Below are 27,643 nucleotides of genomic sequence, written 5' to 3' on the forward strand. Positions count from 1 at the left end.
AATTTTGGGATAGTTGTACATTAATTAATAGTTAAATCATCACATCATGCTAAAAATAGGCTCATCCCGTCAACATTCAAATTGTTTCAAAGAATATATTCACAGCGAATAAATAACTAGTTTTTTTAAAGATATACTTTTCTCCCCTTGAGTTTAGATTCCAAATTAATTTGGATTAGGTTGAGTTTAATATCCATTTGGATTAACTGTTTTTTACTTTAAAATTTATGCATGATTCAGTTGATCTTCTTAATAGTTTGTATGTTTTTGTGTACAAGTTGTCGCCACATGCCCGAGACGACGCGGAGCGGTCGACATCTTTAAAAGTGTTAGTTTTAAAATGAAATAAGAGTCGCCACCAATCTTTTTTTACGGTGCGATTGAATACTGAAATACAATAAACAACTTTTAAAAAATGGTCTGCGAAAAATAGAATTGAGTTCGGGAGTCATTTGTGTGTGGGGAAGGTATTAGCACCCCACAACACCCATTTAGGAAAACGATGACCAAATTTAAAATCTTGAATTGAAAATATTTTTAAATTTATTTTAAAACTATTGTTTTATTTCATCCCTCGTTACTCCAATATTTGAAGCAATGATCTCATAAAATAAGTGGAATTATATTTCATTAATTAGACTATATATTGAATGAGAGTTTCTCACCTTAAGAAAATGAGAAATTATTACAATTTCTCAAAATCTATCGTAGGCTAGTCTTTGAATAAAGATTTTTTTTTTAAAACATTGATTAAATTCATTTTTTATTGGGATCGAATCTCGGACTTCCAAAGATGTGATCCCTCACCTTAAAAATTCTAGGAAATCAGACTCCCAAATTTCCTAGATTCCATCATAGGAGTATTTTTAGCGAAATAGAAGTTAGTTATTAAAAAAGTTGATTAAGGAAAACATATGAAATATAGATTTATATTTTTAAAAAAATTAAAAGGAATAGTTGTAAATTAAAAATTTCTCAACAGTTAAAAAAGGAAATTTAATAAAGATCTTCAAAATTAGGTCAATAGAAAATAATGCACAATAGAATCAAATATAATATACCCTAAATTAAGATAAAATTTTATTTTTTAAAAAAAGTATTGGAAATCGAATCTTGGATTCCCAAAGAACCGATTCCCTCATCTCAAGAATTTAGAAATAACGGACTTCGATATTTCTAATTCCATCGTCGGATTTGTTTTTAGAATGAAAAAATGTAAAAAAAAAAATATGATGTAAGGAGAAAAAAAATTAAATAATTGATATGAAATACCATGATAATATTGCAAAGTGTAAAAAATATTCATAAATTTAATATTACATGATAATAATTATTATGCATGCAAGAAAAGCAAGTTAAAAAAAATAAATATACAAGGAAAATACAACTGGTAGACAACTACAACAAATAAATATATAAATAATAATAAAAAAGATAAAAGGAAAAAAAAGGACGTTTTTTTTTTAAACCTTGCCGCCACCATATATATAATAATAATAATGATGACGATAATAATAATAATAAAAAAATATATAAAAGTATTAACCGTAAAAGAAAAGAAAAAAAATAGATTTTCAAATCCCAAATAAAATTTACTCGTCGATGAGGTGCGGATCGGAGTAAATCCCTACCACATGAACCTCCAACAAAGTGTATTTTAAAATGGAATTTGATTTACTAACGAGAAAAAAAAAAAAAAAAGTAAAACACTAACGTAATGAAAAGAATAAGAAAACTTACCTTTTTAAGAGATTCTTTCTAAAAGATTTTCTAACGTTTTCTAGACTTTTTGTAAGAAAATTTTCACCAAAGAATTCTTTGTTAAAAAAACTATTCCTCCCCTTTTTCAAATGACAAGGGTCCCTATTACAAAGGTGTTGCCTTGATCTTGAAGGTAGCCAATAGAAAATAACCTTCCATTTCTCTAGGGATCTTAGGCAGTGCTTTATTTCCAATTGGGATGTTCCAAATTTTGCAAGCATGGAAAAATCAACTCATCATATGGAAATGCGCTACTAAAGATGACGGAAACAAATGCTTCATTATCATTTTTTACTTTATTTTTCTTTACTTTTCATCTTCATAGTTCACTTGTTTAAATGATGGTATTGACACATGGCTGATAATGCTCTGCCCCGAGCTGATCTTATGCACTTCATCTTTTCTTTTAGTGGGATCGTACTTTAATGATGTTAACTTCTACTTCTGTATCATTCGTAATCTCTTTCCTTCAAACATCATTATCATAATATGAGAGGCATTTTATCACAGTATGGAACAGTCAAAACACTGGTGACATTTCCTTACTCACTCAGAAGTGGTTGCCTCCGATCAATATTTTTTTTTTTTACATCCTTAAGGATATTTCTTAAAAGTGGTTAATGCTTCATTTTATACACGGAAGATTTAAATGGTACGAGACCAAACTAATAATGTCCTTATAATTTTTCAATACTTGCACACTTGAGAGATATCCAACTACATATACCAAAGAGCAGTTGAGCTCAATTAGGCTATCGTCTTATTAACAAACAACTAAAAAAGGTGGGATCAGGAGGCGCACCAGAACATCTCAACTAGGTTGACACCTTCGTCATACCACATACTTAATAAAAAAATATGCTCCTTATCATGAGATCAAATAGTGACAAAACGTTCTTGGAACTGGTGAAAAGAAATTGTCATTGTGGAAGTGGATTGACATCCTTCAATCGTATATAATGAAATGACTTTCATTAAACTTTCCAAATTTTAGCCTCTTGAACTTGGGTGTTGTAATGATGATGTCTAAGACTAGACACAATTGTGTCGCCTTAATTTCTTCATAAATGTTGTTCTTTATTACACTTAATCTCTCTTCTAGAAACTTTGATATAAACTTCTTTTGAGATTTGTCTTCAAAGGTCTTCATGTCAGTTTTCTCATTCACCGTAGAATCTAAGTCATTCAAATGGCACATTTTTTGTGGAGCTCGACCACACTCTTTGTGTCAAGTATGCCCTCAAGTTTAACCAATGATGAATCTAATAGTTTTTTTAGCAGTAAGAGCATGTGGGTATAAGGAGAAACATCGTTTGAAGGTTGGTTCTATACCAATTTCACTTATTTGAATGCCCCTGCTAGTGGTCTATCCTTAATTTAAGCGAGAGACTTTAAAACCACTACCACTTGTCCTTTTAACACTTTGACACATCTTTCCTGGTTACTTACACTTGGTTGGAAAACTTTTCCATGACCTCGACCAATAATGAATGATGGGTGAAAATCTTTTCCACTATTTGTAAAATCTTTGACTCTTTTGATCTTTCTAAAGAGAGAGAATGGTTAAATTATTTGAAGTTATTTATTAGAGTGAGGTTTATGCATATGAAATTTCATCAACAATGCAACAATTATCATTCTAAAGTGAATAAAAATGACTACTAATATTTTCAAGAAGAAATAGCTAAATGCAATGACAAAGGAGATTTTAAAATAAAATACTAGCCAACAACTTAAACATACATACAAGTATGTGTTGATAAACATATGATTATAATGCATGATAAAGAAATTACTCTTAGTGTTTGATCATGCAAGTAAAAAGAATAATGATGAGATAATAGCATAATATAACACTATCCATGATATATATATATATTGCTTAAAAGAAAATTTTCTTTTTGACAGTTATTCACACTATTTAAGCTTATATTTAAAAAAATCATTAACGTTAAAGTATTATTAGTTATTTATTAAATGAGACAACAAAAATACCTTAGTAAAAATGTGATTTCTAATGAAGACATCAAAATTTACTTAATGCAGATCAAATGGATAAAAATATGGTTATATGAGATGAAAAAGTTAATAGATAAAACTCAACTCAAAAGTTTTATGAAACCCAAAAGTTTTATTAATCAATTATTTTAAGCATATAGTGATTTAAGGGCTTCTCTTTCAATTAATTAGTCAAATTTGTTTCATGGCTATCAAGTAAAATGTCCAAATTTATTTTAAGAAAATTGAAAAATTAAATTTTTTTATTATTTTATTGGATTATTTTTTTCTTTGAAAATATTTGCCCATTTTTAAAATAACTTTTAAAATATTCACACATCAATAAATATGCATGTTATTTCACAAAAATAAAATGAAGAAACAAAAATGAAAGTTACACAATAGGCTTTCCTTTTCTTTTCTTTTTTTTTTTCTTACAAATTCTTCTTATATGATCATATTTTTTAGTATTTCAAAAAATCGTTTTTAGTATTTCAAATGATCATCCTCAAAAATTTAGTTTTTAATGCTAATGTTATTTAATTGTGGCATGATTTTTTTATTTAGATTTAAATAGTTAATATATTAAAAAAATTATTAAATGATACTAAATTACTTAATATATATTCTTTTTAGGGAAATTTTTTTGGATAAATATGTATTTCAAAAACTTTTTTTTAAAAAAAAAAAAAAAGTGTTCAACCTTTGAAATATATGAAGAAAAGTTGTTGAAATCTCTTTAAAATATTTTTTTTTGAAATATGAAAAAAAAAACTATATAAAACTTCAACAAATTATTGATATGTCAATTGATTAAGAAAAATCGAAATTGGCAAATGAAATATTGTTAAACTAAAAAAATTTATTCAATTGTGATAATTGAACAAACATAAGTAAAAAAAATCAATCAATGAAATTAAAAGGATATACATGTGTAAATGCATGTGTAAATGCATGTTGTAAAATTGACGTTAATTCTAAAATTCCTAAATGATAAACGTTCCTAATTTGGTCAAAGTCATACATGACGAATTGACCAAGTTGAGTGAGAATTTTTTGTGTGCCTGCACGGAAGCATGAGCTTCTCGAAGGTCAACACTACTCCGTTCACAATTCTAATCTTATGAAGGTAAAGCCTGGGTAGGAGGCTCGTGATTGTGTGTGTAATAGTTAAATGCACAATAACTACACACAATAAATTAGAATAAAATTAAAGAATAAAATAATTAAGATAAAAGAAAAAATGGCCAAACTCTCGAGGTAAAGCCTCATGTCCCTAGTGGAGTCGCCATGCTGTGAGGATCAAAGCTCCACCGATAATGCCAAGAACTTAAACAATAAGTTAATGAAAGATTTATTTAATCAGTTTAAAATTAAGCACTCTAATTCTACCCCGTACTGCCCTAAGATGAATGGAGCAGTAGAGGCGGCAAATAAAAATATCAAAAAAATCATTGAAAAGATGACTGTCACATATAAAGATTGGCATGAGATGTTACCATTTGCATTACACTGTTACCGAACGTCAGTTCGCACATCAATTGGGGCAACTCCTTTTTCTTTGGTGTATGGCATGGAAGCTGTTTTGCCTATTGAGGTCGAGGTGCTATCCCTCAGGGTAATTAAAGAAGCGAAACTAGAAGAAGCTGAATGGACACGAGCAAGGTACGAAGAATTAAACTTCATAGAAGAGAAAAGGTTGACTACGTTGTGTAGAGGACAACTTTATCAGAAGAAATAAATGACTCGTGCATACGATAGAAAAGTTCGACAACGTTGTTTTCAAGAAGGGGACTTGGTCTTAAAAAGGATCCTACCATTTTAAAAAGATCATAGAGGAAAGTGGACCCCTAATTATGAGGGACCATACGTAGTAAAAAAGGCATTCTCTGGTGGAGCTTTGATCCTCACACAAGTTCTTAGTCAAATTAAGAAAAATGAGAACAAGTTTTTATGAACAATCATTTTAGTTTTAAAAAATTGACCTTGTTTTCAAAGACAGGATAAAAGGTAGATAAAAGAATAATCAAATTTAGAGATAAAAGAGTTGTTTGTGGACTAGCAAATGTGGAGAGTTTTCAAATCCACTACTACAAAAACAGGCTCTCTTGACGTTTGCAGTTTTCCTTTCTTGATGTGTTTTTTGAAAAACGTCAAGAAAGATTTCATTTTTAATAAAAAACGTCAATAAATTTTCTGAAACAACTTTCTTGACGTTTTTAAAACATCAAGAAATATCTATTAATTTTTTGACGTTCTTAAAACGTCAAGAAGCGTATGAATTCAACATGTTTGACATTTATTAAACGTCAAGAATTTAAAGTTTTAAAAACGTCAAGAAATTTATAAAAAAATTAATGATGTTTTTTAAATGTCAAGATAATTTCTATAAAAATCCTTGACGTTTTAAAAAATGTCAAGAAATTTTAAAAATATTCTTGACGTTTTTAAAACGTCAAGAATGTTTTGAAAATTTCATTCGTAAAACGACGACGTTTTATTTATCACATTTTCCCTTTTCTAAAACCAATCTGTCGCGCGTTTTTTCAGAAAATCTCAAACTCTCCCTCGTTTGTTCGTCGTTCTCCCTTCGCGCTATCACTGTTCATCATTCTCCTTCGTGCCTCCGTTCACCATTGTTCACCGTTCTCCGTTCATCGTTCACCGTTCACCGTTCACCGTTCAAAACTCGTAATTACCTTCTCTGTTCGAAAACCCGTGAACACATTCACCTCTGTACGAAACCCGTAATCACCTCTATTTGCCTCCAAATCCTTTGTAAAAGGTAATAGTTTCACTTCTTTACTTTGTGATTAGAACTTGTAATCTGCAATTTAAAATTGGGATGTGTTTATTGCCTTTTTTCCCTTTGTGATTAAAGCTTACAATCTGTAATTTCCTTTGTGTTTATTGCCTTTTTTCCCTTCATACAATAAGGCTTATTATTTGTGAATTTCTCACATTAATTTACTAGGTTGTGGCATTGGAAATTAATTAGTTTATGTTTAAAGGTTTAATTTCTTCTTGTGATGAACCTATACACATCCATATGATTATTTAAGAAAACCATTGCTCTTTGATTTTACTTTAATTTTTTCTCTGAATCAAATATGTTAAAGTTGATCAAAGTTGAGGTATTATTATTGGCGAAAGAAGTGCCCACTACTACTTTAACCACAAAAAAGAAAAGGGAATGGGAAAAAAGAGGGCATAAAGAAAATGAATGAATGTAGACTTGTTTAGGGATGAATTGAGACTTTGGGAAGAGTGAAATGCTTAGGAAAAAGGATTGCTTAAAATATTTGAAAGAAATTTGTAGTACGAGTTTTAGGGATCCTTTGTTGAAAAACTATCACTTATCTGATTTTCTAAGTAAGAGAAGGCTTGTAGAAAAGTTAAATGTAGACTTGTAGACTTGTAGGAAGTTCCAATTGAAGAGACGAAGAAGAACATAGTAAAATGCTCACATAGATTACAGAGAAAACAAAAGAATTCAACTGGGTTGGTAGGTGCTTTTCTTGTTCCGTAGGCTGGCTGTAACCTTGGTTTTTAAGAATATCTTGCCCTCTTGCTGAGTAGGCTGACTGTAACCTTGGTTTTTTTCTTTTAATCTAGATAAGTTCTTCGTAGTAATTACAAGTCTTATCTCTCTTTGGATTCTACTAAAAAACTTTGTTTCTTTACTTGCTTATTGGATACTTCATAGTCCAGGTAAAGAACACCTTTATTACATTGTTTAAATTTCTTAAACACTTAAATTTACATGTTCCTCAAGTGCCTACAACAACTGTCTGATTTTTCAAGTGCCTAAGTTGAAATGTCTGGTCTTAACTTTTCTTCTCTTACTCAAATAAGTTCTTCTTTTTTCCCTTTCCACAGTGTTCCATTGTTGTAGTTTGTTAAAGATTGGGTGTTTTTAAGTTTGTCCTTCCACTTTAATTATCAATAGTGACAATAACTTTATTTCTCATTAGATTTACAATGATGGATAAATCATGGATGCACAAGAGTAGATTGTCTAAAGATTATGAGTTGGGTGTGGAAAACTTCATCAAATTTGGATTTTCTAATACAACTAGCTCCTATATCCGTTGTCCTTGTTTGAAATGTGGGAATTGTGAAAAACATAGTAGAAAGGGTGTTAGAGATCACTTGTATGTTAATGGTATTGATGAAAGTTATACAATTTGGTTTTGGCATGGGGAAGAACTTCCTAACTCATCCTAATTTTATGATGAATCTTCAAAGTTTGACATCCATACATGTGAAGATGATGATGTTGGAAGTGTAAAAGAAATGATTGAAGTTGCTCATGAGGAATATTCAAAAGACCCAACTGGATTTGAGAAGTTGCTTATTGATGCTGAAAAACCATTGTATGAAGGATGCAAAAAGTACACAAAGTTGTCTACTCTAGTCAAATTGTATAATTTAAAAGTTAGGTATGGATGGAGTGATACTAGTTTTTCAGAATTACTTGAAACTTTGAAGGAAATTCTGCCTACTACCAATGAGCTCCCGAATTCATTGTATGAAGCAAAGAAAACATTAGGTGCATTAGGAATGGAATACGAAAAGATTCATGCATGCCCGAATAATTGTTGTCTCTATAGAAAAGAATTTGCTAATGCAATTGAATGTCCTGAATGTGGTCAATCAAGGTGGAAAAACGTCAAGGATACAAATGAAAGGAGAAAGCAAATTCCCTCTAAAGTGATATGGTACTTTCCAATCATTCCACGATTTAAAAGGCTATTCAGAAGCATTGAATGTGCTGAAAACTTGACTTGGCATTCTACTGAAAGAATTAATGATGGTAAGTTACGACATCCAGCAGACTCTCCAGCATGGAAGTTAGTAGACATGAAATGGCCAGACTTCGGTTCTGAACCCAGAAATCTTCGTTTAGCATTGTCAGCCGATGGAGTAAATCCTCATGGTGACATGAGTTCTAAATACAGTTGTTGGCCGGTAGTGATGGTTATTTACAATCTTCCACCATGGTTGTGTATGAAAAGAAAGTACATGATGCTATAATGCTAATTTCAGGACCAAAACAACCAGGGGATGACATAGGCATATACTTAGCACCACTAATTGAAGATTTAAAACTTTTATGGAAAAGTGGTGTTGAATGTTATGATGCTTATCAAGAAGAACCATTCAACTTAAGGTCAGTTTTGTTGTGGACAATCAATGATTTTCCTGCATATGGTAACCTTAGTGGATGTTGTGTGAAAGGGTATAAAGCATGCCCAATTTGTGGAGATAATACAAATTCTATAAGGTTAAAGTATGGGAAGAAAATGGCATACCTTGGACATCGTAGATTTTTGGCACGAAATCATCCGTATCGACGACAAAAGAAGTCATTCAATGGTAAAAAAGAACTTGATACAATTCCAGAGCCACTTTCTGGGGAGGATGTGTATTTAAAATTGAAAGATCTTGAATTTTCTAGAGGGAAGAAGAACCATAAGAAACGATTGATGAACAGAAGTGACAAAATTTGTTGGAATAGATTATCTTTTTTTTGAGTTGCCATACTGGAAGGATCTTCATGTTAGACATTGTTTAGATGTGATGCACATTGAAAAAAATGTTTGCATGAATATCTTAGGTACACTTCTTGATATTCTTGGGAAAAGTAAGGATGGATTGAATGCTAGACGCGATTTAGTTGATCTAAAACTTCGACCAGAGCTTGCCTCTATCAGAAGTGAAAAGAAAATATTCATTCCGCCCGCGTGTTATACTCTTACAAAGGATGAAAAACGATGTGTTTTGAAGACTTTGTCTGAAATAAAGGTTCCTGAAGGTTACTCTTCCAATATTAGAAACCTTGTGTCAATGACAGATTTAAAACTTAATAGTTTAAAATCTCATGATTGTCATGTGCTCATACAACAGTTGTTTCCCATTGCGATAAGATCAGTGCTACCGAAACATGTTCGTTATGCTATAACTAGGTTGTGCGTCTTTTTCAATTCTGTATGCAACAAGGTATTAGACGTACAACAACTAGACAAGTTGGAAGAAGATATTGTGGTAACATTGTGTTTGTTTGAAAAGTATTTTCCCCCTTCATTCTTCACAATCATGATTCATCTCACAGTACACATAGTTAGAGAAGTCAAACTTTGTGGCCCTATATATCTTCGATGGATGTATCCCTTTGAAAGATTCATGAAGGTCATTAAAAACTCTGTGAGGAATAGATATCGTCCAGAAGGTTGTATTGCTGAAAGTTATTTAATAGAAGAAGCTGTTGAATTTTGTACTGATTTCTTATCTGGAGTAGATCCCATTGGACTTGGGACTCGCAAGTCACAAGACCATTTAGATACTTCAAACATTGGTAGACCATTGTCCATGGGAGTTCCTTTCAAACCTCAACAAGAACTTCTACATCAAGCTCATCAATATGTTTTGGAAAATACAGTCGATGTCCAACCATATACAGAGTAAGTTTTTCTTGCTTTCTTGATTGTTTTATTGACTTTTATATACTTAATCTAACTATATTACAATGTTTGAATTGATGACTACAAAGAAAACATATGAAGGCTTTGCAACTACAATATCGAAATAAGTCTAGAAATCAAAAATGGCTTCAAGAGGAACATAATCGAACTTTTATACATTGGCTACGGGAAGAGGAATAGTGCTGAACATAGTAATTTAGTTACACATGTTATGTGTCCAATTTTAAATAAGAATTATCATGTTAGGTATCAACTGAGCTTGAAGTTGGAAATGCTGGAGTTTCAGATAACTTATGATGGATTGCATGACCCTCATCCTTTTGTTATTAGATATAGTGGTTATGCAATAAATGAATGTCGCTATCACATACAATCTTGTGATAAAGAACGAAGTGTACAAAACAGTGGAGTTAGCTTAGTTGCAAAAACAATGCAAGTGTCTAGTTCTAAAGATAAAAATCTGGTCATCGGCGATATATCATTTTATGGAGTCATACAAGAGATATGGGAACTGAATTATAATATGTTTAACGTTCCTATGTTTAAATGTGATTGGGTTCAAAACAATGGCGGTGTTCGGATTGATGAACTTGGTTATGTTTTAGTTGATTTGAATAGAGTAGGACACAAGTCAGACTCCTTCATACTAGCAAGTCAAGCAAAACAAGTTTTTTATGTTGAGGATCCAAGCGATGTTAGATGACCAGTTGTGCTTACTCGATCAGTTGTGCTTACTCCACCACAAAGAGACTTTGAAGATAGATATAACAACAATGAACTTGGTGATACAATACTACAGTGTGAAGGAATACCCAATGGTATGCCAGATGTTGACTTAAATAATGACTTGGATGACAACATCTTAACATACGTACGAGCAGATTGTGAAGGCACATGGATACCTACATAATATTATAAGGTTTTGTTTTACTGTTCTCAAACTAATAGTACCATTCGTTTATTATGCTCATTCATCTCAATTAATTGATCAGTTTTTAATTTTGTTTAAAACTTGTATACTATGCTAATTGTTTCTTCATTTTGATTGGCAGCCTTTGATTCATACATCACATGGACAACTTTAGTGATGAAGAAGCTGGTGTTGATGAGTTGAAACCAACATTTGGAATTGAGGATGATGAACATCTTGGTACTGAAAATGAAACCCCAAAGCAGATATGTAGACCACGAGGACCAACTATTATGTTCGATGTCACTCGCATTAGAAGTTTGGGAGAGAAGAAGGTGGTGATGTACAATGAAGACGGAGTACCCATTGGTGAGAATGGAGCAAAGTTCAAGTCTTTCATAGGATCAGCGATACATTATCATGTCCCGATCACATATTCATCGTGGAAAAGTGTGCCTGTAGAGCTGAAAGATAAAATCTTCAGTACGGTCGAGGTATATATATAATTTCAATGTGCTAATATTGATAATGTTCCTGATGTATACTTTATTAATCACTTTTAAATATTTAGGCCGCATTCGTCATTGATCCAAGATCTAGGAAAAATATTATCCAAACTGCAGGCATTTCGTTTCGTCAGTTTAAGTGTTGGCTAACAACAAAATATATTATGCCACATAAGGATGAACCACAACTCCTACAAGTTCCACCAGAAAAGTATTCATTCATTGATCAACATCATTGGGCAGAATTTGTAAGGTCTAGATTGTGTGAAACTTTTCAGGTATGTTACTTTCTCACTAACAAATATATTTGTAAGGTTTAGATTGTGTGTTACTTTCTCACTAACAATATTTTTGGAAAATAGGAAAAAAGACTTCTGCAACAAGATAGACGATCTAAGAACAAGTATAACCATAGGATTTCGAGGAAGGGTTATGCCAATCTTATTCGAGGAAATGGTAAGAACTAATTTATTAAGTTTATCAAACTTTATCGAAGGTTGTTCTAATTTTATTATGGAATTGGAATGTAGAAAAAGGAAGGTTCAAATCAACCGGAGTCGGATCGAGCCATCATGTGGAAGAAGGCTCGAGTTAACAAAAAAGAGGAGTATGAGAACGACGACGTTCAACAAGTTGTCCAGAAAATTGTAAGACTTTTTGTATATTGAACATTTGAACTAGATTGGTTTTGTTTACACATTTCTATAACTTAGATTGGTTTTTGTTTTAGGATGAGATTTCAATGAATATGTCTTCATCGTCTAAAAAAGGACACTCTTCTAACGATGTGTTAACCCAAGCATTGGGTACAAAAGAGCATCACGTTCGTGTTCGTGGGGTCGGTGGGTATGTTACTTCTACCAATTACTTTCATTCTGTAAAAAAGACATCTAAACGTGAGGATGAGAGATATACTTTGAGAAATAAAGAACTTCGAAGGCGTGTAAGCGAATTAGAAGCACATATCCACTCAAACTTGTCTAGACCATTATCTGGACATGGTAGCTGTTCGAAGCCAAATATCTTAGAAGAGAGTGACTCGATGAAAATAATCAAAGGGAAGAGTAAGTTGATGGATAAAATCGAAGGGAAAGAGGTGGAGGAGATCAATATAAATGACGACAAAGTAGAGTTGGACATCTTTAAGGTATGTGATCGATCATCTAATAAACTCAAATTCTTAATATTCATATTGTATTGAAAGTGAATGTTTTTGTTGAATTAGGAGAGAGCCTTAATAAAAATGCCTAAGGAAAGAGAGGTTGTCTGTGAATCGACGTCAATTTTGCCAATAGGAATGAAGTTGATTCTCAGATACGCTGAGAAGATAATGGAGAAAGATTCTAGTATCAATATTCCACTACTTGTTGACATTTTTTGTATTAGTCGAAAGACTTCTGTTCTCCGAGAGGACATCATTGATCTTTGTAACATGAATTAGGTCAAAACATTTACATTGGTGGCCTATATGACGTAAGTCAATTTCATTTCTTTAGATCTAAATTTATGTATCTCGTTTACAAGTTTATAATATTTTGTAGGTACTTGTATTCATCTGTTCTTGGTTCGAAGGAAAATATACAGTATGTCTTTGTAGATCCATCCCTCACCTCTGCCGCACACTCGCAAGAATCTCGAGTTCGAAACTTATGCAGTAGATTGATGGTCTCAAAGATTAACGAGATAGTTCTTGCTCCTTTTAATCCTAGGTAAGTCAAGTTATTTTATTACTTGCATTGCAAAAAACTAGTACTAATAGTTTGTATAATTAGGGGTCGTTGGGCACTGCTGGCCATAAATGTGTATGATGATACAGTATTCTACCTCGACTCACTAAGGACAACATCGAAGTCAACTATAAGATACGTCACCGACACGTAAGTTAATCTAGTATTTCATTTAGTGTTGATTCTTATATGCATGTACAACAATATTTAAACTATTTGTTCAATCTTATCTTGTCAAAACAGAGCAATAGCGATGTTTCAGTCACAAAAGAACATTAAAAAAGTAGAAAACAAACTTTATGGCGAACAGTAAAGGCAAGTATCAACTTTTAAAGTCATTATATTTTTGTAGACTACTAGCAATTAGGATTACTTTGTTATTCAAATTTGTTGCTTTTATATAGTGTCCACTACAAGTCGGGAGTACTGAGTGTGGATACTACGTGATGAGGTATATGAGAGAAATTGTGACTAGGGGAAGCATTGTCATATCCGATGCGGTATGTTATATATCAAATTATTGGTTTTGTGAGTTAATTGGTTTATTTGTATAGTCAGTTAATTCATTTAATTTATTTTGCATGTTTATAGATTGATACACGAAGATCATACTCATAGGCAGAACTAGACGAGGTGCGAGTTGAGTTAGTTGACTTTTTGGGTTCTTACATATGATTATGATCGGTGATTCTGAAGTAGGAAATTTTTTGTTGTGTCGCTTCTTTATGATCTGAAACTTTATGTATAGAAACTTTAGCCGATAATTCTTTTGAATTGTTCATATGAAGGAAGGGGGGGGGGGGGGGGTTCATTGTATACTTTTGATTATTGTTATAGCTAGCATGTTTTGTGACTTTCTAAGTTGATTTGGATTCATGGCAATGTAATGGAATATGAAATCTAATGTAAAGACTATTTCATTATGTATATGTAAAGTCTTGGAATTGAATATATATGGTGAATGGTTTTATTTATATATGTATGAGATTTGAAACTATATTTGATTAACATCAAATATCTATGAAACTGTTGCTGGACAATTACAGGACAATCAGGATATATTTTTTTCCATTACAGCATAATTCAATTACAATTTCTTTTTTAAAAAAAAATTAAAAAATGCTTGACAGTTTTAAAATGTCATAAACAATTGCATGCTTGACGGTTTTAAAATGTCATGAACAATTGCATTTTTTACGGTTTTAAAATGTCATCAACATTAAAATTCTTGACGGGTTTAAAATGTCATAAACCAGTTCATTCTTGACGGCTTTAAAATGTCATAAACAATACCAGTCTTGACGGTTCTAAAACGTCATGAACAAAAGTATATTTGACGTTTATAAAACGTCAACGTTCACTATTCTTGACGTTTAATCAACCGTCAAGAACTTTGCCTTTCTTGACGCTGGCTTCAACGACGTTTTTAAAACCGTCAAGAGAGCCGTCTCTTGACAGTTTAAAAACGTCAAGAGAGCCTGTTTTTGTAGTAGTGATCATATAACTTTCAATTTCACTATTGTATGTAACAATCATGCCATCTATTGTTAGTGTGAACATATAAAAGGTCATCTAGTAATCTATCTTGAATTTAATATTTTACAAAGCTTCTTAACACTTAAATGTTGTAGGATTAAGACTAACATGGGTATTTAGTAAAATTAGTCGATATGTACGTAAGCTGACTTGGACACTCTTTCTACATTCTTTTATAAAAAGAAGAATGAAAAATACAACAAATAATTACAAAATTATCATATAAATATCAAAATTTATATTTGTTATATTTTATAAATATTTTAGTTCATTTTTCTACATTTGAAAGGTTAATTTTCATAAATATAAAAAATATCAAAATATTTAAGGTCCATATAACTAAATGAAAGCCTCATGAAATCGGTTTTTTTTTAAATATGTTCTAGGTTTTTCCTTGCGGCTTTTGAATTTCGCATGGCTTCGATTTCTTCTTTCTTCCTTTCCATTTCCTTCATAGCAACAATCACCTTCTCTTTTTCATCTTCAAATCTTCTTTTATATTGTTTTGAAATCACGATCATTGTTCTACAATTATTATTATTATTTTTATTATATTTATAGTATTATTACCTTTGTTTTCAATCAAATGAATCAATCATTAATCTTATGTTACTTTTTTCAATGTGTTCTAGATAGAGATGAACTACATGATCGTTTACCATATAGTTTTTCAAAATCATCATTTATCATGAACTATAGGATCGTAAATCACATGAACTACACGATCGTGTATTAGGAACTACACATGATCGTGTATAATCTACACGATCGTTTACTAAGGCTTTTTCAAAACTATAGTTTATCATGAGCTATGCGATCGTGTATCATTTTCTACATCATCGCGTATATCATTTCCTACACAATCGCTATGATGATCGTTTCAAAGAAGAATTACACGGGAGCTAATGGTCGATTAATCATATGTTGATTGGGACATTTTTTGTAGTTTCCATTTTGAGTTTGTTGGCTTTTTTCGTTTTCAAAGTTGTTCTATATATATAAATATTTTGCTAGTTTGTTGTATTTTTTTTTCAAAAAAGCCTATTTGAAAATTTCCCGAATGTTTATTTGTTATAAATTTTTTAGAGATAACTGTGAAAATGACACAATAATAGAATATAATTTGAAAAATAGCAAATTCTAAAAATAATTTGATTTTTAGCAAAATCGCATGAGGTAGATATTTTTTTTTTTACAATTTTTCAACCGATTTTATAATAATTTTATTTGTTATAAATCGCTTGATAGTTTGAAACTCATTTTTTCCAGTTACAGTATATTTGTGCAGCGTAAAATAATGAAATATAACATAGAATTACGATTACGGTGTGTTTGCATATCATTCAATTTTATAATAATATTAAATAGATATTTATGTTTCGGATTGATCTCATTTAACCATTATATGCTAGATTCATGTCTTCAATTTATAACAGATTATCAGATTTGTACACTTCAAATCAAATGCTTAATAAATTATTTTTAATAATATCTATTTATTTCACACTATTTAATTCACACCATAAAATCAAATCATTGATAATATTATAGAATAACATGTTATTTATCTTATAAATACATAAATTTTCATATAATGATTCATTATATAATTTATTCATTGTAGGTTTCTTAAGGTTTGGTTACTTCTTACAAATTCACAATTTTTCACATTTATCCTTAATTGTTTTCAGATTATATATATTGCAATAAATATTTATTTTATCATTTGATTTTAAAAGTTTAGTTGGAAGATCTCCAAAATTTGAATTTAAAATTATAACGTTCCCTAAATTTATGCATTTGATATAATAACAACTTCATATTAAGAGTGCATTCTCCCTATAAATATGAATGTAACAAATATTTCATAAACAGATTGACCATATTAATAATAATGAATTAACATTATTTAACGGAATAAATGTCAATATAACCATATGTATGGATGATAAAATTTTCATTAAACTAATGATATAGGGGGAGTAAAATTCTTCTATGGAACTATCGTTAAATAAGATATATTTTCCATAGATATTATTTACTATTATTTAAAAGTTTGATTTAAAACTACCAAAACAGTAAAAAATATTATTCAAATGTCAATATTCCAAAAAATCCGTGAGAAAAATATGATTTTTATCTAAAATTATTTAATCGTACCATCTATCCTACGTACATAGTTTTTTAATCAGACTTTTATTTTGAGGTAAACAGTATTCGAATGAATTTAATTTCAGTTCGGTGAATAATTTCACATTTATCGTACACATGTTTTGGAATTCTTTCACGACAGCTGTCGACTTTATTGTTCCTCTGTATTTAAATTCGTTTATACTTATCCTCTACCATTTCTTCTAATGGAAATGCAATGTGTGAAGACTCTTTTTTATGGTAGATGGATGAAATTTTCCCTATATATTGACTATCATGTGGTAGATGTATTCGTTTCATGCTCATTTTCATTTCAAGTATTCTTAAAATGCATTCAAGATAGACTTTTTTCATCTTTAGATCTTTCTATGTGTCATATTACTCTTTATTGGGATGGATGCATAGTTCAAACCTGATTTGGATTGTTGAAGACAAAGGCGTTTATTGACTTATGTTGATTATGTTGAAATTCCCTAACAATGCTTTTGTTGTGGTTGTTGATTATGCACTTGCTGGGTCGGTAAAAATTACACTGTGTTTGAACAATGAACTAAATACACAACAACCTACACACAATGAATCAATTTTTTTTATCCGTTTATACCATTTATGTAGGATAATACGTGTTTTATAGATATAGTGTATTCACATGTAATAATGAGATCAAATATCACATATAGTGTATTTGCAAACTACAGTCAATTTTGGAAAATATTAACTATATTTTCGGGACTAACAAGATTTTTTCAATATCCCCTAAATATATGCCTATAATTCACAATAAATTTTTGGATTTATAGTATTTAAATCAAATTAATTAACATTTATTTATTTAATTCATAAAAGATGTTTAATAATGATTTTCCTAAAAAATTGCTAAAAGATTTTCAACCGTTACTTATTCATTAGATTTAATAATATTTTGAATTCAAATATTATGAAATCTAATTTATGAAAGAATGACAATCACTAATTTAATATTTTTCGTATGATTTATATTTCAAATTATTTTAAAAAAATTATTAGATAATAAAAATAGTACGTATAGTTGATATAAAAAATGGTTATGAGAATTTCAACTATTTCCGAGTCATTATATTACATCCCTACAATCGTGCTAATTATGATTATACACTTATTTTGGTTGATTTTTATTAAAAAAATTAATTTATTGTGCATCTTATATCGGATAATTATTTTTTCACCTTGTGTTTTTTAATTACGTTAATATTCATAGTTATTCGTGTTTATATCTTTTTATGTACGATAATACGTGTTTTACAGATACGGTATATTTGCATGATACAAACAATGAGACAAAATATCATACAGTCACAGATACAGTCTATTTGCAAACTGCAATCAATTTTGAAAAATATTAACTAATTTATGATATTTTTGGGATTGGCAAGATTTTCCCAATATCTCTTACCTATAATTTGTAACAAAATTTCAGATTTTTAGTATTTAAATAAAATTAATTAACATTTATTTATTTAATTCATAAGACGTATGTTTAATAAATATTTTAGGGAATTAATTAATATTTATTTATTTATTTTATATTTAATAAATATTTTCCCTAAAAAATTGGGGACTTTCAACCATTCCTCAATCTAATCCCTAAAATAATGAAAATCACTAATTTGAATTTAAATTTTTTGTATTTTAAACTATTTATTATATTTTATTATATACAATATTTTAAAATTTGTTATATTTTAAACAATTTATTAAATAATACATAATATATATTTTTAATAAAAATTTGAATTTAAATTTGAATATATTTTTAATAACAATTTGAATTTGAATTTGAATATATTTTTAATAACAATTTGAATTTGAATTTTATATATTTTTAATAATAATTTGAATTTAAATTTTATAATTTAATTATGTCTCAATGACATTTTTGCAATTATTTGAATCTTCATCTTTCAGGTTTTATTGGAGAAAAGAAAAGAAGAAATTGAGAGAGGGAGCAGCCGACCAAAGACAAACACAATATGAGAGACAAATTTTTTCTTACAAACAAGAGAGAAGAAGAGCTCAAATGAATCTCGAACTTGAAGAACTCACCAATTTGAGTGGAAGAGCTCAAATGAATCTCGAATGTATGAAGAACTAGAAGAACTCACCAATTTGAGTGGACGAACTCACCGATGCGTATCTTGCTAAGATGTATATAAATTTTGAATTATATAATATTAACAATGCTCCCATTTTGAATTCTTTGATGATGAATTGATGGTTTCAAATAGTTTCCAAACTTTCTTTAGGGTTTTGAATGAAAGAAGGAAGTAAGTGGTCGAAATCCAAGAAAAAAAATGATCACTTGTAGTTTCTAAATTTTGAGCTTTCCATCAACTTTCCTAATCTCTATGTTTTTTTATGAAAATTTTTATGTAGCATATATGTTATTTCAATTACAATGTATTCAAGGTTATGTGAACAATTGTATTTTACACTTACAATGCATTTGTGGATTGTTTCCTATATTTATTTTTCTAATTTTTATGTTTTGTTATTTTAACAATTAAAATGTTGTTTTTTGTTATTTTTCCAAAGTAAAAGTCATAATTTGCTATTCTTTTTGACACCTCAATTTTTAAAATGATTTTATCTGTTTTATAAGTATAATTTTTGGGCAATTTTAAATATAGCAAAATGGATAATTTTTTTTTTATAAAATACAGGTGATCGAAGTCTATCAACGTGTACGTGTATCCGTGTCTATAATTTATAAATATTTTATCAATTTGGCATATACAATAGTTTCTCTATATCTTTTGTTACAATAAAAAAAAAGGACTCAAATGTAGATTTATATGTTCTCCTATCAATATTCTATCCTGGACCCATCTCTTTTATTAACCTTTTACTATATTATTAAAATATTCTGTAAAGTTTTTATTTTCATTACTTCTTGCTTTAGTGATAATGAAGAAATAAATTTGGTTTACTAAATTACGATTTTTCTTGAAAAGTATGATTTGATGCCAAAATCTAGACAGATAAGACGCGTGATATACGTATGTGCTTAACGGTGAATTTTTATTTGGGTCAAAACAAGAGACCTCAAAAACAAGGAATCTTAACACGACGTGACATTTGGTAAAGTGATAAGATTTTAACGTTAGAGTAACAGTTTGAACATATTTATGACATAATCCATCTCCATGCAACCCCTTCCCTTCCCTCATTTTTTGTTTTGCCCTTCAATCTCAACTCATTTCATCCTCCTGCTCTTTACTTAACTTTGGCAAAACCTTATATTAAGTCCCAAATCCTATATCTACAACACTCTCATCAATATTATTTCTTTCAATTGTTGTAATAATACTCTAAGTTGGTCTTTCATACATACTTTAAAACTATTCTTAAATTTTGATTTTTTTGAAATTTTCATTCTACTTGATCTAGTTTTCATTTTTAGAAAGCTTGTAATGTATCGAAAGTTTTGAAATGTTTCACGATAATTTGAACTTTTTTGAAAATATTTAAATATATTTTTAAACAAAAAAAGGCAAAGTATTTCATTGTTACTTTTCAAAGTTAGCTTTTCCTGTTTAAAAGGCCAATCAACTTAGCTGTATTAATCCATCAGCCTCTTAGATTTTAGATTTTGAAAATAAAGACTATTTACCCCCACATTCAAAATGTACAAATAAAAATAGGGAATCGAGCAAAATAAAAGGAGCCTAATACATTGGTTTCAAACTGTCCAATTTACAACATTTTTAACTTAGGTGTGCTAATTTCAATTTCGTTTTATTCGGGTTAATCTTCATAAATATAACAAAATATCAAAATATTTACGGTTTGTGTAACAAAATAAAATAGTCCACGAAGCCGGTAGAAATTTTTCATAATTTCTAGATTTGCTCTTGAGCAAACGATTCATCATCACTTCTCTTCATTATTCTTCTTTGTGATTTATTCATCTCTCTTTCATATTTTTGAGCTCCTCTTCATCTCTCTTCCATATTTTTGAGCTCCTCTTCAAGATTTTCTTTCTTCTACTTTTATTCATCTTCTTTTGCTTTCCATTGTGGCATTTTTGGTATTTGTCATTGTAGGTCCGTGGACTTTTTCCTTTTTCAAAATTGTTCTATACTATGTAAATATTTTACCGTTTGTTATATTTTTTAAAAATTCCTAGTTGAAAATGACCTAAACGGTTTATTTGTTATAGTTTTTTTTAAAATGATTTCATTTGTTTTATAAATATATTTGTGGGGCAATTTTCAATACAATAAAATGTACCACATAAAGTTCAAATTTTGATTTTAAATTCTCCAATATAGAACATCTTTGAATTAGGTGTGAAAACTCAAATTTAGTTTCATTCATGTACTTTCTAGTTTGAAATTGGAAAAACAGTGTGTGTGATACTAAAGTTTCGAGGATGAGTGTTCTTGAAATGGAGTTTAAGAGAATTTTGGTCATTTCCAACATTTTCACATAGTACTGGTATAATAATAATAATATAAATGAAGAAGAAATTATGATTGTTTTGCTTGCCAAAAGTATTATTGATGGTAAGGCATTGCAATCTAACGACAATTGTAGAATCCAAATGCACTCAAATTCTTATTTCATTTACTGTCTCATTTATTCAATTTTCATCGGCTTCTAAACTTTTACATCTATGCATCACATTTTGCAACATGCCAGCTTGCAACTGTACATCTAATCTAGTGCAAACATGAAAATACAAAGCACAAAAGTAATGTTTGTACTAAGGTTTAGAAGGACAATTAGTTTAGGCAACAACAAAATAACCCTCAAACTTAGTTCTTTGTACTTCTTACTATCATTATATTATATTACATTATGAAGAAGTGTTGGGTTTTACTTTTGTTCTTTATATTTGTAAACCTCACTTTTAATAATGGTTTCCCTACGCCTCTTCTTCACAACAACAACAAACTTCAACCTCCTTTTGTTGTTGGTACTGTCTTCTGTGATACTTGCTTCCAACATCTTTCCAATTCTCACCATTTCATATCAAGTTCTTTTTTTTCTTCATATTTCAACTACTTTTCATCCATTTTACACTTCTACAAAAAATCATTTTCTTATATCATACAATATTGAATTAATGGATGGTTCAAAATGTTATCAAGATAAGAACCCTAAACCTCACCACAAAAACTTAACATATTAACATTATCATTGTGATAGACTTTGACATCTTCAAATTTATCAATATAAAATATGCTTTAACAAAATGTACCTTGAAGTCCTTCCAACCGTATTAAAAAAAACATATAAGCCTAACACTTTAACAAATATCTAGTGCATATTATGCATCTCAATTGATCACAACAAAATAAGATTGAACATAAATACCCATAAGTAATACCTTTTCAATGTTGAATTTTCATAAAAATTCAACAAGCAAGGCCACTATCTCGAGGATTCTTCAAGCCCTAAGTATGAAAAAATGTTCAATGATTAAATCGTATTCCACTTACATGACAATTTGACAAAGCTCAGTTGATAACTCTCATAAAGCCCTTAATCCCCCCCCCCCCCCCCCTAACTTTCAACACTATTGTTGTGGCCATGTGGACGATTATCTGGTTGGAAAGGAACAACAAGATCTTTCAGAGTAAGGAAAGAACTACTATGGAGATTTTGGATGATATTAATTCAAGCAAATGTTGATATACTACTAATATACCATACCAATTAGACAAACACTTTTAATGAGACTAGAATTATACAAAATATACTTCAAACCACAATAATTGAATATGTATTTTGGTAGGGAGGTAGAAACTACTTACTCTGAACAAATAACGACAACGTCCTTGAAGTAAGAGAACTTTCGACTAATCCTCAATTCAATCAATTATTCAAAATGCCATAAGGTAGTCATAGGAAGATAATATAGTTTCATACAGTTAAAGGACTAATTTTTCAACAACAACCACACTTCTTAATTGATAACTATCGAAATAAGCTCAACTAGCTAATCACAGAATAGAAAGGTTAGCTTGAGACACATAGCAGCCTAGAGGGAGAGGTAAAGGAAGAGTTGAGTCTAAATCCCACACTAAGAAAGGAAATTCACCTTCTAACTTTCTCTGCCAATTGAAATGAACTAAACATCTTAAAAGTGAAAAAACAAGAAAAAAATTATATTCTTGAAATAGAAACTCAAATTCTCTTTTTCTTATTCCATTCCTAGACATTGAAGTACCATGAATAAGAAATGAGAATCGTTTTATATTTATTCAAGACATCAAATTTTGGTCTCCACAGTAAAACTATAATAAGCAACTAAAATAGATCACCAAAACAATTTAGAAGAACATGTAGAAGAACATTACTGTGATATGATTTTTGCGAGCCATTTTAATTCACCACCATTTTTTTGTCTTTCCTTTCAATATAGAAGAACATGTTGTAATTTTTGTTGCTACTATCCTTATTGTAAGAAAGGAAGAGAACATACCTATAATTATCAATAATCACTTTCCTATATCCTTCAATCAAAGCGAGACATAATTTCAATCCAAATAAAATAAAAGAATTTTATGTTACAAAAGAAACTGTAATGCTTCCAAGACTGCATGATCATAATATAGACAAAAAGAAAAAGAGAGTGAAGGTTAGACTTCTTTTTCAAAGATAATAAAAATGGAAAATAGAATTCAATGATACATTTAGGTTTAATAGCAAATGCTTTACCTCATAAATATCATACTTCTTTCTGCTTAAGAGGAGTAGGACCATTATTGCATACTGACTTCCAACACCAACAAAAAGAAATAGAATTCACAACTATAACAAAGCCAAAACAATTGCTAAAATTGATGGTTTATCAGAGCTTCCTATAAATCAAGATAAGTTTATTAGCAACATAAAGAGTTTATTTCTTGTTCATAGTGAAAACGTTCATAACTTTTTTTAATCTTCAATCATTAGTAAATCAAGAGTAACCAAATTACAACAATTTAGTAATGAGTTAGATAACAAGTACTTGTGTTAAAGTTTATTTATATAGTTTATTTATGTTATAACTATCATGCAATTACGATATAACTCAATAGCAACCATAAACAAAAGATCAATAGAAAAATCAAAAGTACTCAAATTTACTTGAGAAATACATAGACAAACAAAAAGACCCTACATGTCATCAAAGTTTAAAATCTCACATTTCATTTTTCAGTTTCTTTTTCTCAAAGCTTCAGCCCATAGCCATGAAATCTCCCTTGGCCTTGATTTCCTAATTCGAATGAACAAAAATCAATTAAAAATCAACCAAATGCTTCATTGAGGCATTTCATCAAACATATTGTAAGCTACCAAAATGCTTAATCACATAGCCAAACATAAACAAAAAAATATAGATTCACATTAGAAAATTGATCGTAAACAACAATATTGAATATGATGGTCGACAAAACAAACACATATCTTCTATAAAAGCAAAACTATGAGGGATGTTTTTCATAAAAAGAACCATCAAGATATCACATTGTAGGTAAAATGAAAACATTTGAAGTTAATATACTGTACAAATATAAACAATAGAAATAATGAAACTTTGATTGAATACCTTCATATTGTGGATAAAATGTAAGCATTTGAAGAGAAATGAAAAGAAAATGGGAGTGAAAAGGAAAACTCTAGAAGTTGAATATGAATGAAGAATGGAGACAGACCACGATGGGCTTGATCTCCAGCGAGCTACTACACGTGGTGGTTGAGCTTCACCGATGAGTTCAGCGGTGCAAGGGGTGTTGGCTAAAGGAGATAAAGAGGGGGATTTTGGACGAGTCGTTGACAAAAAGTTGCGTTGTTCCCGACGTGCGTGAGAGAGGAAGAGAGATGGCTAGCGAAAGGGAGGAAAAATCAAGAAGGAAGGGTGATGTGTGGATCTTCCACAAAGACGAAGAAAAAAAGAAGAAGAAGAAGAAAAAGAGGAGGAGGAGGAGGTAGAGAAAGGGTTTTGGAGATATTTTATAAGTTTTATTTTAATAAATAAATTATTTAATGTTCTTAGAATTAGGAAAAAATCTGATTTAAAATGAATTTTATGTTAATAAATTATTTTTTGAATCTTTTATGACACCAAATAACTGTCACGGAAAGTAAAATCCAAAAAATTATGTTTTTTCCGTCAAAAACGCGAATTTTTAGCTTTTGTCACAGTGTTTTCTTTCCTCCTTTCAATTTGGGATGTATACAACTGTCATAGTAGGTATTTTTTTCTTGTAGTGTATTGACCATCAATGATTTTTCTGCATATGGTGACTGATAGGATGGAGTACAAAAGAATGTCAAAGCGGTCCATTTACATATATATTATTGAATATGTAGATGCATTTTGAATTTGACCCCACTAACATGGTCGTAAGAAAATACAAGGAAGAAAAGATTCAAAATACTTTTAGAGAATTTAGAGCAGGGTTGCACAAAGATTACTGTGGATTTGATTATCCTATTGAAGCTCGTGCCAATCGACCAGACAAGATAACGCACGAGGATTAGGACATAATGTGTGATAGATGGGAAATATATGCAAACTATCAACCCAAAAAGTTGTGAATCGTTAGGTAGTAATGTGTCATCTACACGTGAGAAAGAGAAGAATGAGATGACATACCTTAAAGAAGACAATGAAAATTTAACCAATAAACTTGCAAAATGGAAACAAAGATGGGTTGACATAAAAAAAAAAGTTGGATCTAGGAGAGGAAGAGAAAAATGATGCACCTTAAAAAATTTAAGTATTTTTCTAAACTAAAATTAAAAAAATTATATTGTTAAAGCATGTTTCAATATTATGTTTGTCTATCCTCCAGTTACAGTAGCCAATCATGCATATAATGTCATTTCATAATTAGGTTTTTGGATGGTTTCTAGAAGTATCACTTAGGCATTTAGACACTTAGGCTATTTGCATCTTGTTTTAAGCTTATCGTTTTGATTAAAAACTATGACATTTTTAGGTCTCTAGATGCTTTGAAAAATACATGACATTTTAAAGTATATCACATTTTTTTAGCTTTTTGGATGGTTTGTAGACTTAGACACTTTTTAGATTTATTGTGGTTGATTTTGTGTTTCATAATCACACTTAGGCATTTGAAACTTGTTTTGTAGGTCGACTTTGAGAGTTAATACATTTTTTAGCACATTTGTAGTTAGTCTTTAGTTTTAAAGTCGCACCTGGGGTATGTAAGTGTTGCTTTAAGAGTTAAAATGTCACCTAAATACCTTCTAAAACAAGTATGTTAAGATTTAGCATGTTCTTATTCATTTTAATGTACCTTTTTCAGGTTTATGTAGTTTGAAGGAGCATAAAATGACTATTTTTTTAAGACTTTCGGATTGAGTTAACCATTTTGTTTTGTATTTAATATTTTTTTATTCATTTTAGAATGACTATTTTTTGTTCATTTTGGTATGCCAAAATAAAATTTAATATATCTCATATATGTACTTTGATAAACTGAAGAGCTATGGGTTCTCATATTTTGACAAATTATTAAATTATTGTTTGTCATATGTTGGACAAAAATATTAATAGTTAGAAATATTTTTCTTCTTAAATTTTTTGTTGTAATATTCGATATATTTTGTTATAGACAGGATACATACTATGTTTGACAATTAATTTAGAAGCATACAATATTAATAATAGATGTGAAAAAAAAATGATATTAATAATAGATGTGAAAAAAAATTAAATCATTTTTACCACACTTTTGTGTGGCTAGAACTATGTTGCAGTTAGAGAGCTATAACGTCGTTCTTTGCTTAGGCAAAAAAGAAATAAATATTATTTATTGACGCATCATTGGTAGCCAAAAATGTTCTTTTAGCCGACAAAAATCTTTTCGCGGGTAGAAACAATTTATGCCCATGAAACAAACATGCTAGAAAGTTTAATTTTGTCGATGTGATGATAATCGTGGGTAAAAATACCTTTTTGCCGATGTTTTTTTTTTTTTGTGGCCAGAAAATCTATTTTTGTCGACGTGATGATGGTCGTGGACAAAAGTACATTTATGCTTACGTTTTTTTTGTGGCAAAAAAATCTATGTTTGCCGACGTGATGATGATTAGGGGCAAAAATACCTTTTTGCTGTCATTTTTTTTGTGGCTAGAAATTTCTTTTATGCTCACAATTTTATTTGGCGTGGGCAATTTTGCTAATGCAACGTCAACGATGTGTGTAAAGGAAAAGAAGATAGTGCTTCCGCTATAAACCATGTCAACACAAAAAAAAATGTTGGCAAAAACACTGTCCACATTTTTCTTAAGAAATACCCACATTTTTATGCATCGACAAAGATGAAAATTCTTGTAGTGGGAATGTATAATTGATATGTTCTCATCATCTATAAAAAATACAAGCTCTCTTTATGAATAGAAGAAATTAGTACTTTCACTCATCTTGTAAGCTCTGACTTCTTTTATTCTCCAAGAGGTGTATTACATTCCAAATTATGTAGTAACATCATAAGCCTCAGACAAATGACAGAAAACGGAAACAAAGTGCAAATGATAGAAGATATCATGAAAGTGTCTGATAGGAGT

At 29.9% G+C, this 27,643-nt stretch overlaps 1 protein-coding gene and 1 long non-coding RNA gene across 2 annotated transcripts; both read left to right on the forward strand.

Moving 5' to 3' along the window:
* The first annotated feature begins 5,221 nt into the window (after positions 1–5,221).
* Positions 5,222–10,947, forward strand: LOC116403894. The gene is made up of 6 exons (XM_031885837.1): positions 5,222–5,424; positions 7,734–7,924; positions 8,030–8,698; positions 8,809–9,258; positions 9,380–10,223; positions 10,491–10,947. Exons 1-6 carry the CDS (start codon positions 5,222–5,224, stop codon positions 10,945–10,947), a joined length of 2,814 nt encoding a protein of 937 aa, XP_031741697.1.
* Positions 10,948–11,023: 76 nt separating this feature from the next.
* On the forward strand, positions 11,024–11,498 carry LOC116404088. Its single transcript, XR_004217022.1, has 2 exons — positions 11,024–11,163; positions 11,297–11,498. It is a non-coding gene; the product is annotated as an uncharacterized LOC116404088 (long non-coding RNA).
* Positions 11,499–27,643: the final 16,145 nt, after the last annotated feature.

This window comes from Cucumis sativus, chromosome 5 (assembly GCF_000004075.3).
Source record: "Cucumis sativus cultivar 9930 chromosome 5, Cucumber_9930_V3, whole genome shotgun sequence".
NCBI classification, from domain to species: domain Eukaryota; kingdom Viridiplantae; phylum Streptophyta; class Magnoliopsida; order Cucurbitales; family Cucurbitaceae; genus Cucumis; species Cucumis sativus.

Excerpts from the sequence above, each read along its gene's own strand:
- LOC116403894 (XM_031885837.1), top strand. The coding sequence starts at position 5,222 with ATGACTGTCACATATAAAGATTGGCATGAGATGTTACCATTTGCATTA. Across the intron at positions 9,259-9,379 it reads GAAACGATTGATGAACAGAA|GTACACTTCTTGATATTCTT; the intron begins GTGACAAAATTT and ends TGAATATCTTAG. Across the intron at positions 10,224-10,490 it reads GATGTCCAACCATATACAGA|GTATCAACTGAGCTTGAAGT; the intron begins GTAAGTTTTTCT and ends TTATCATGTTAG.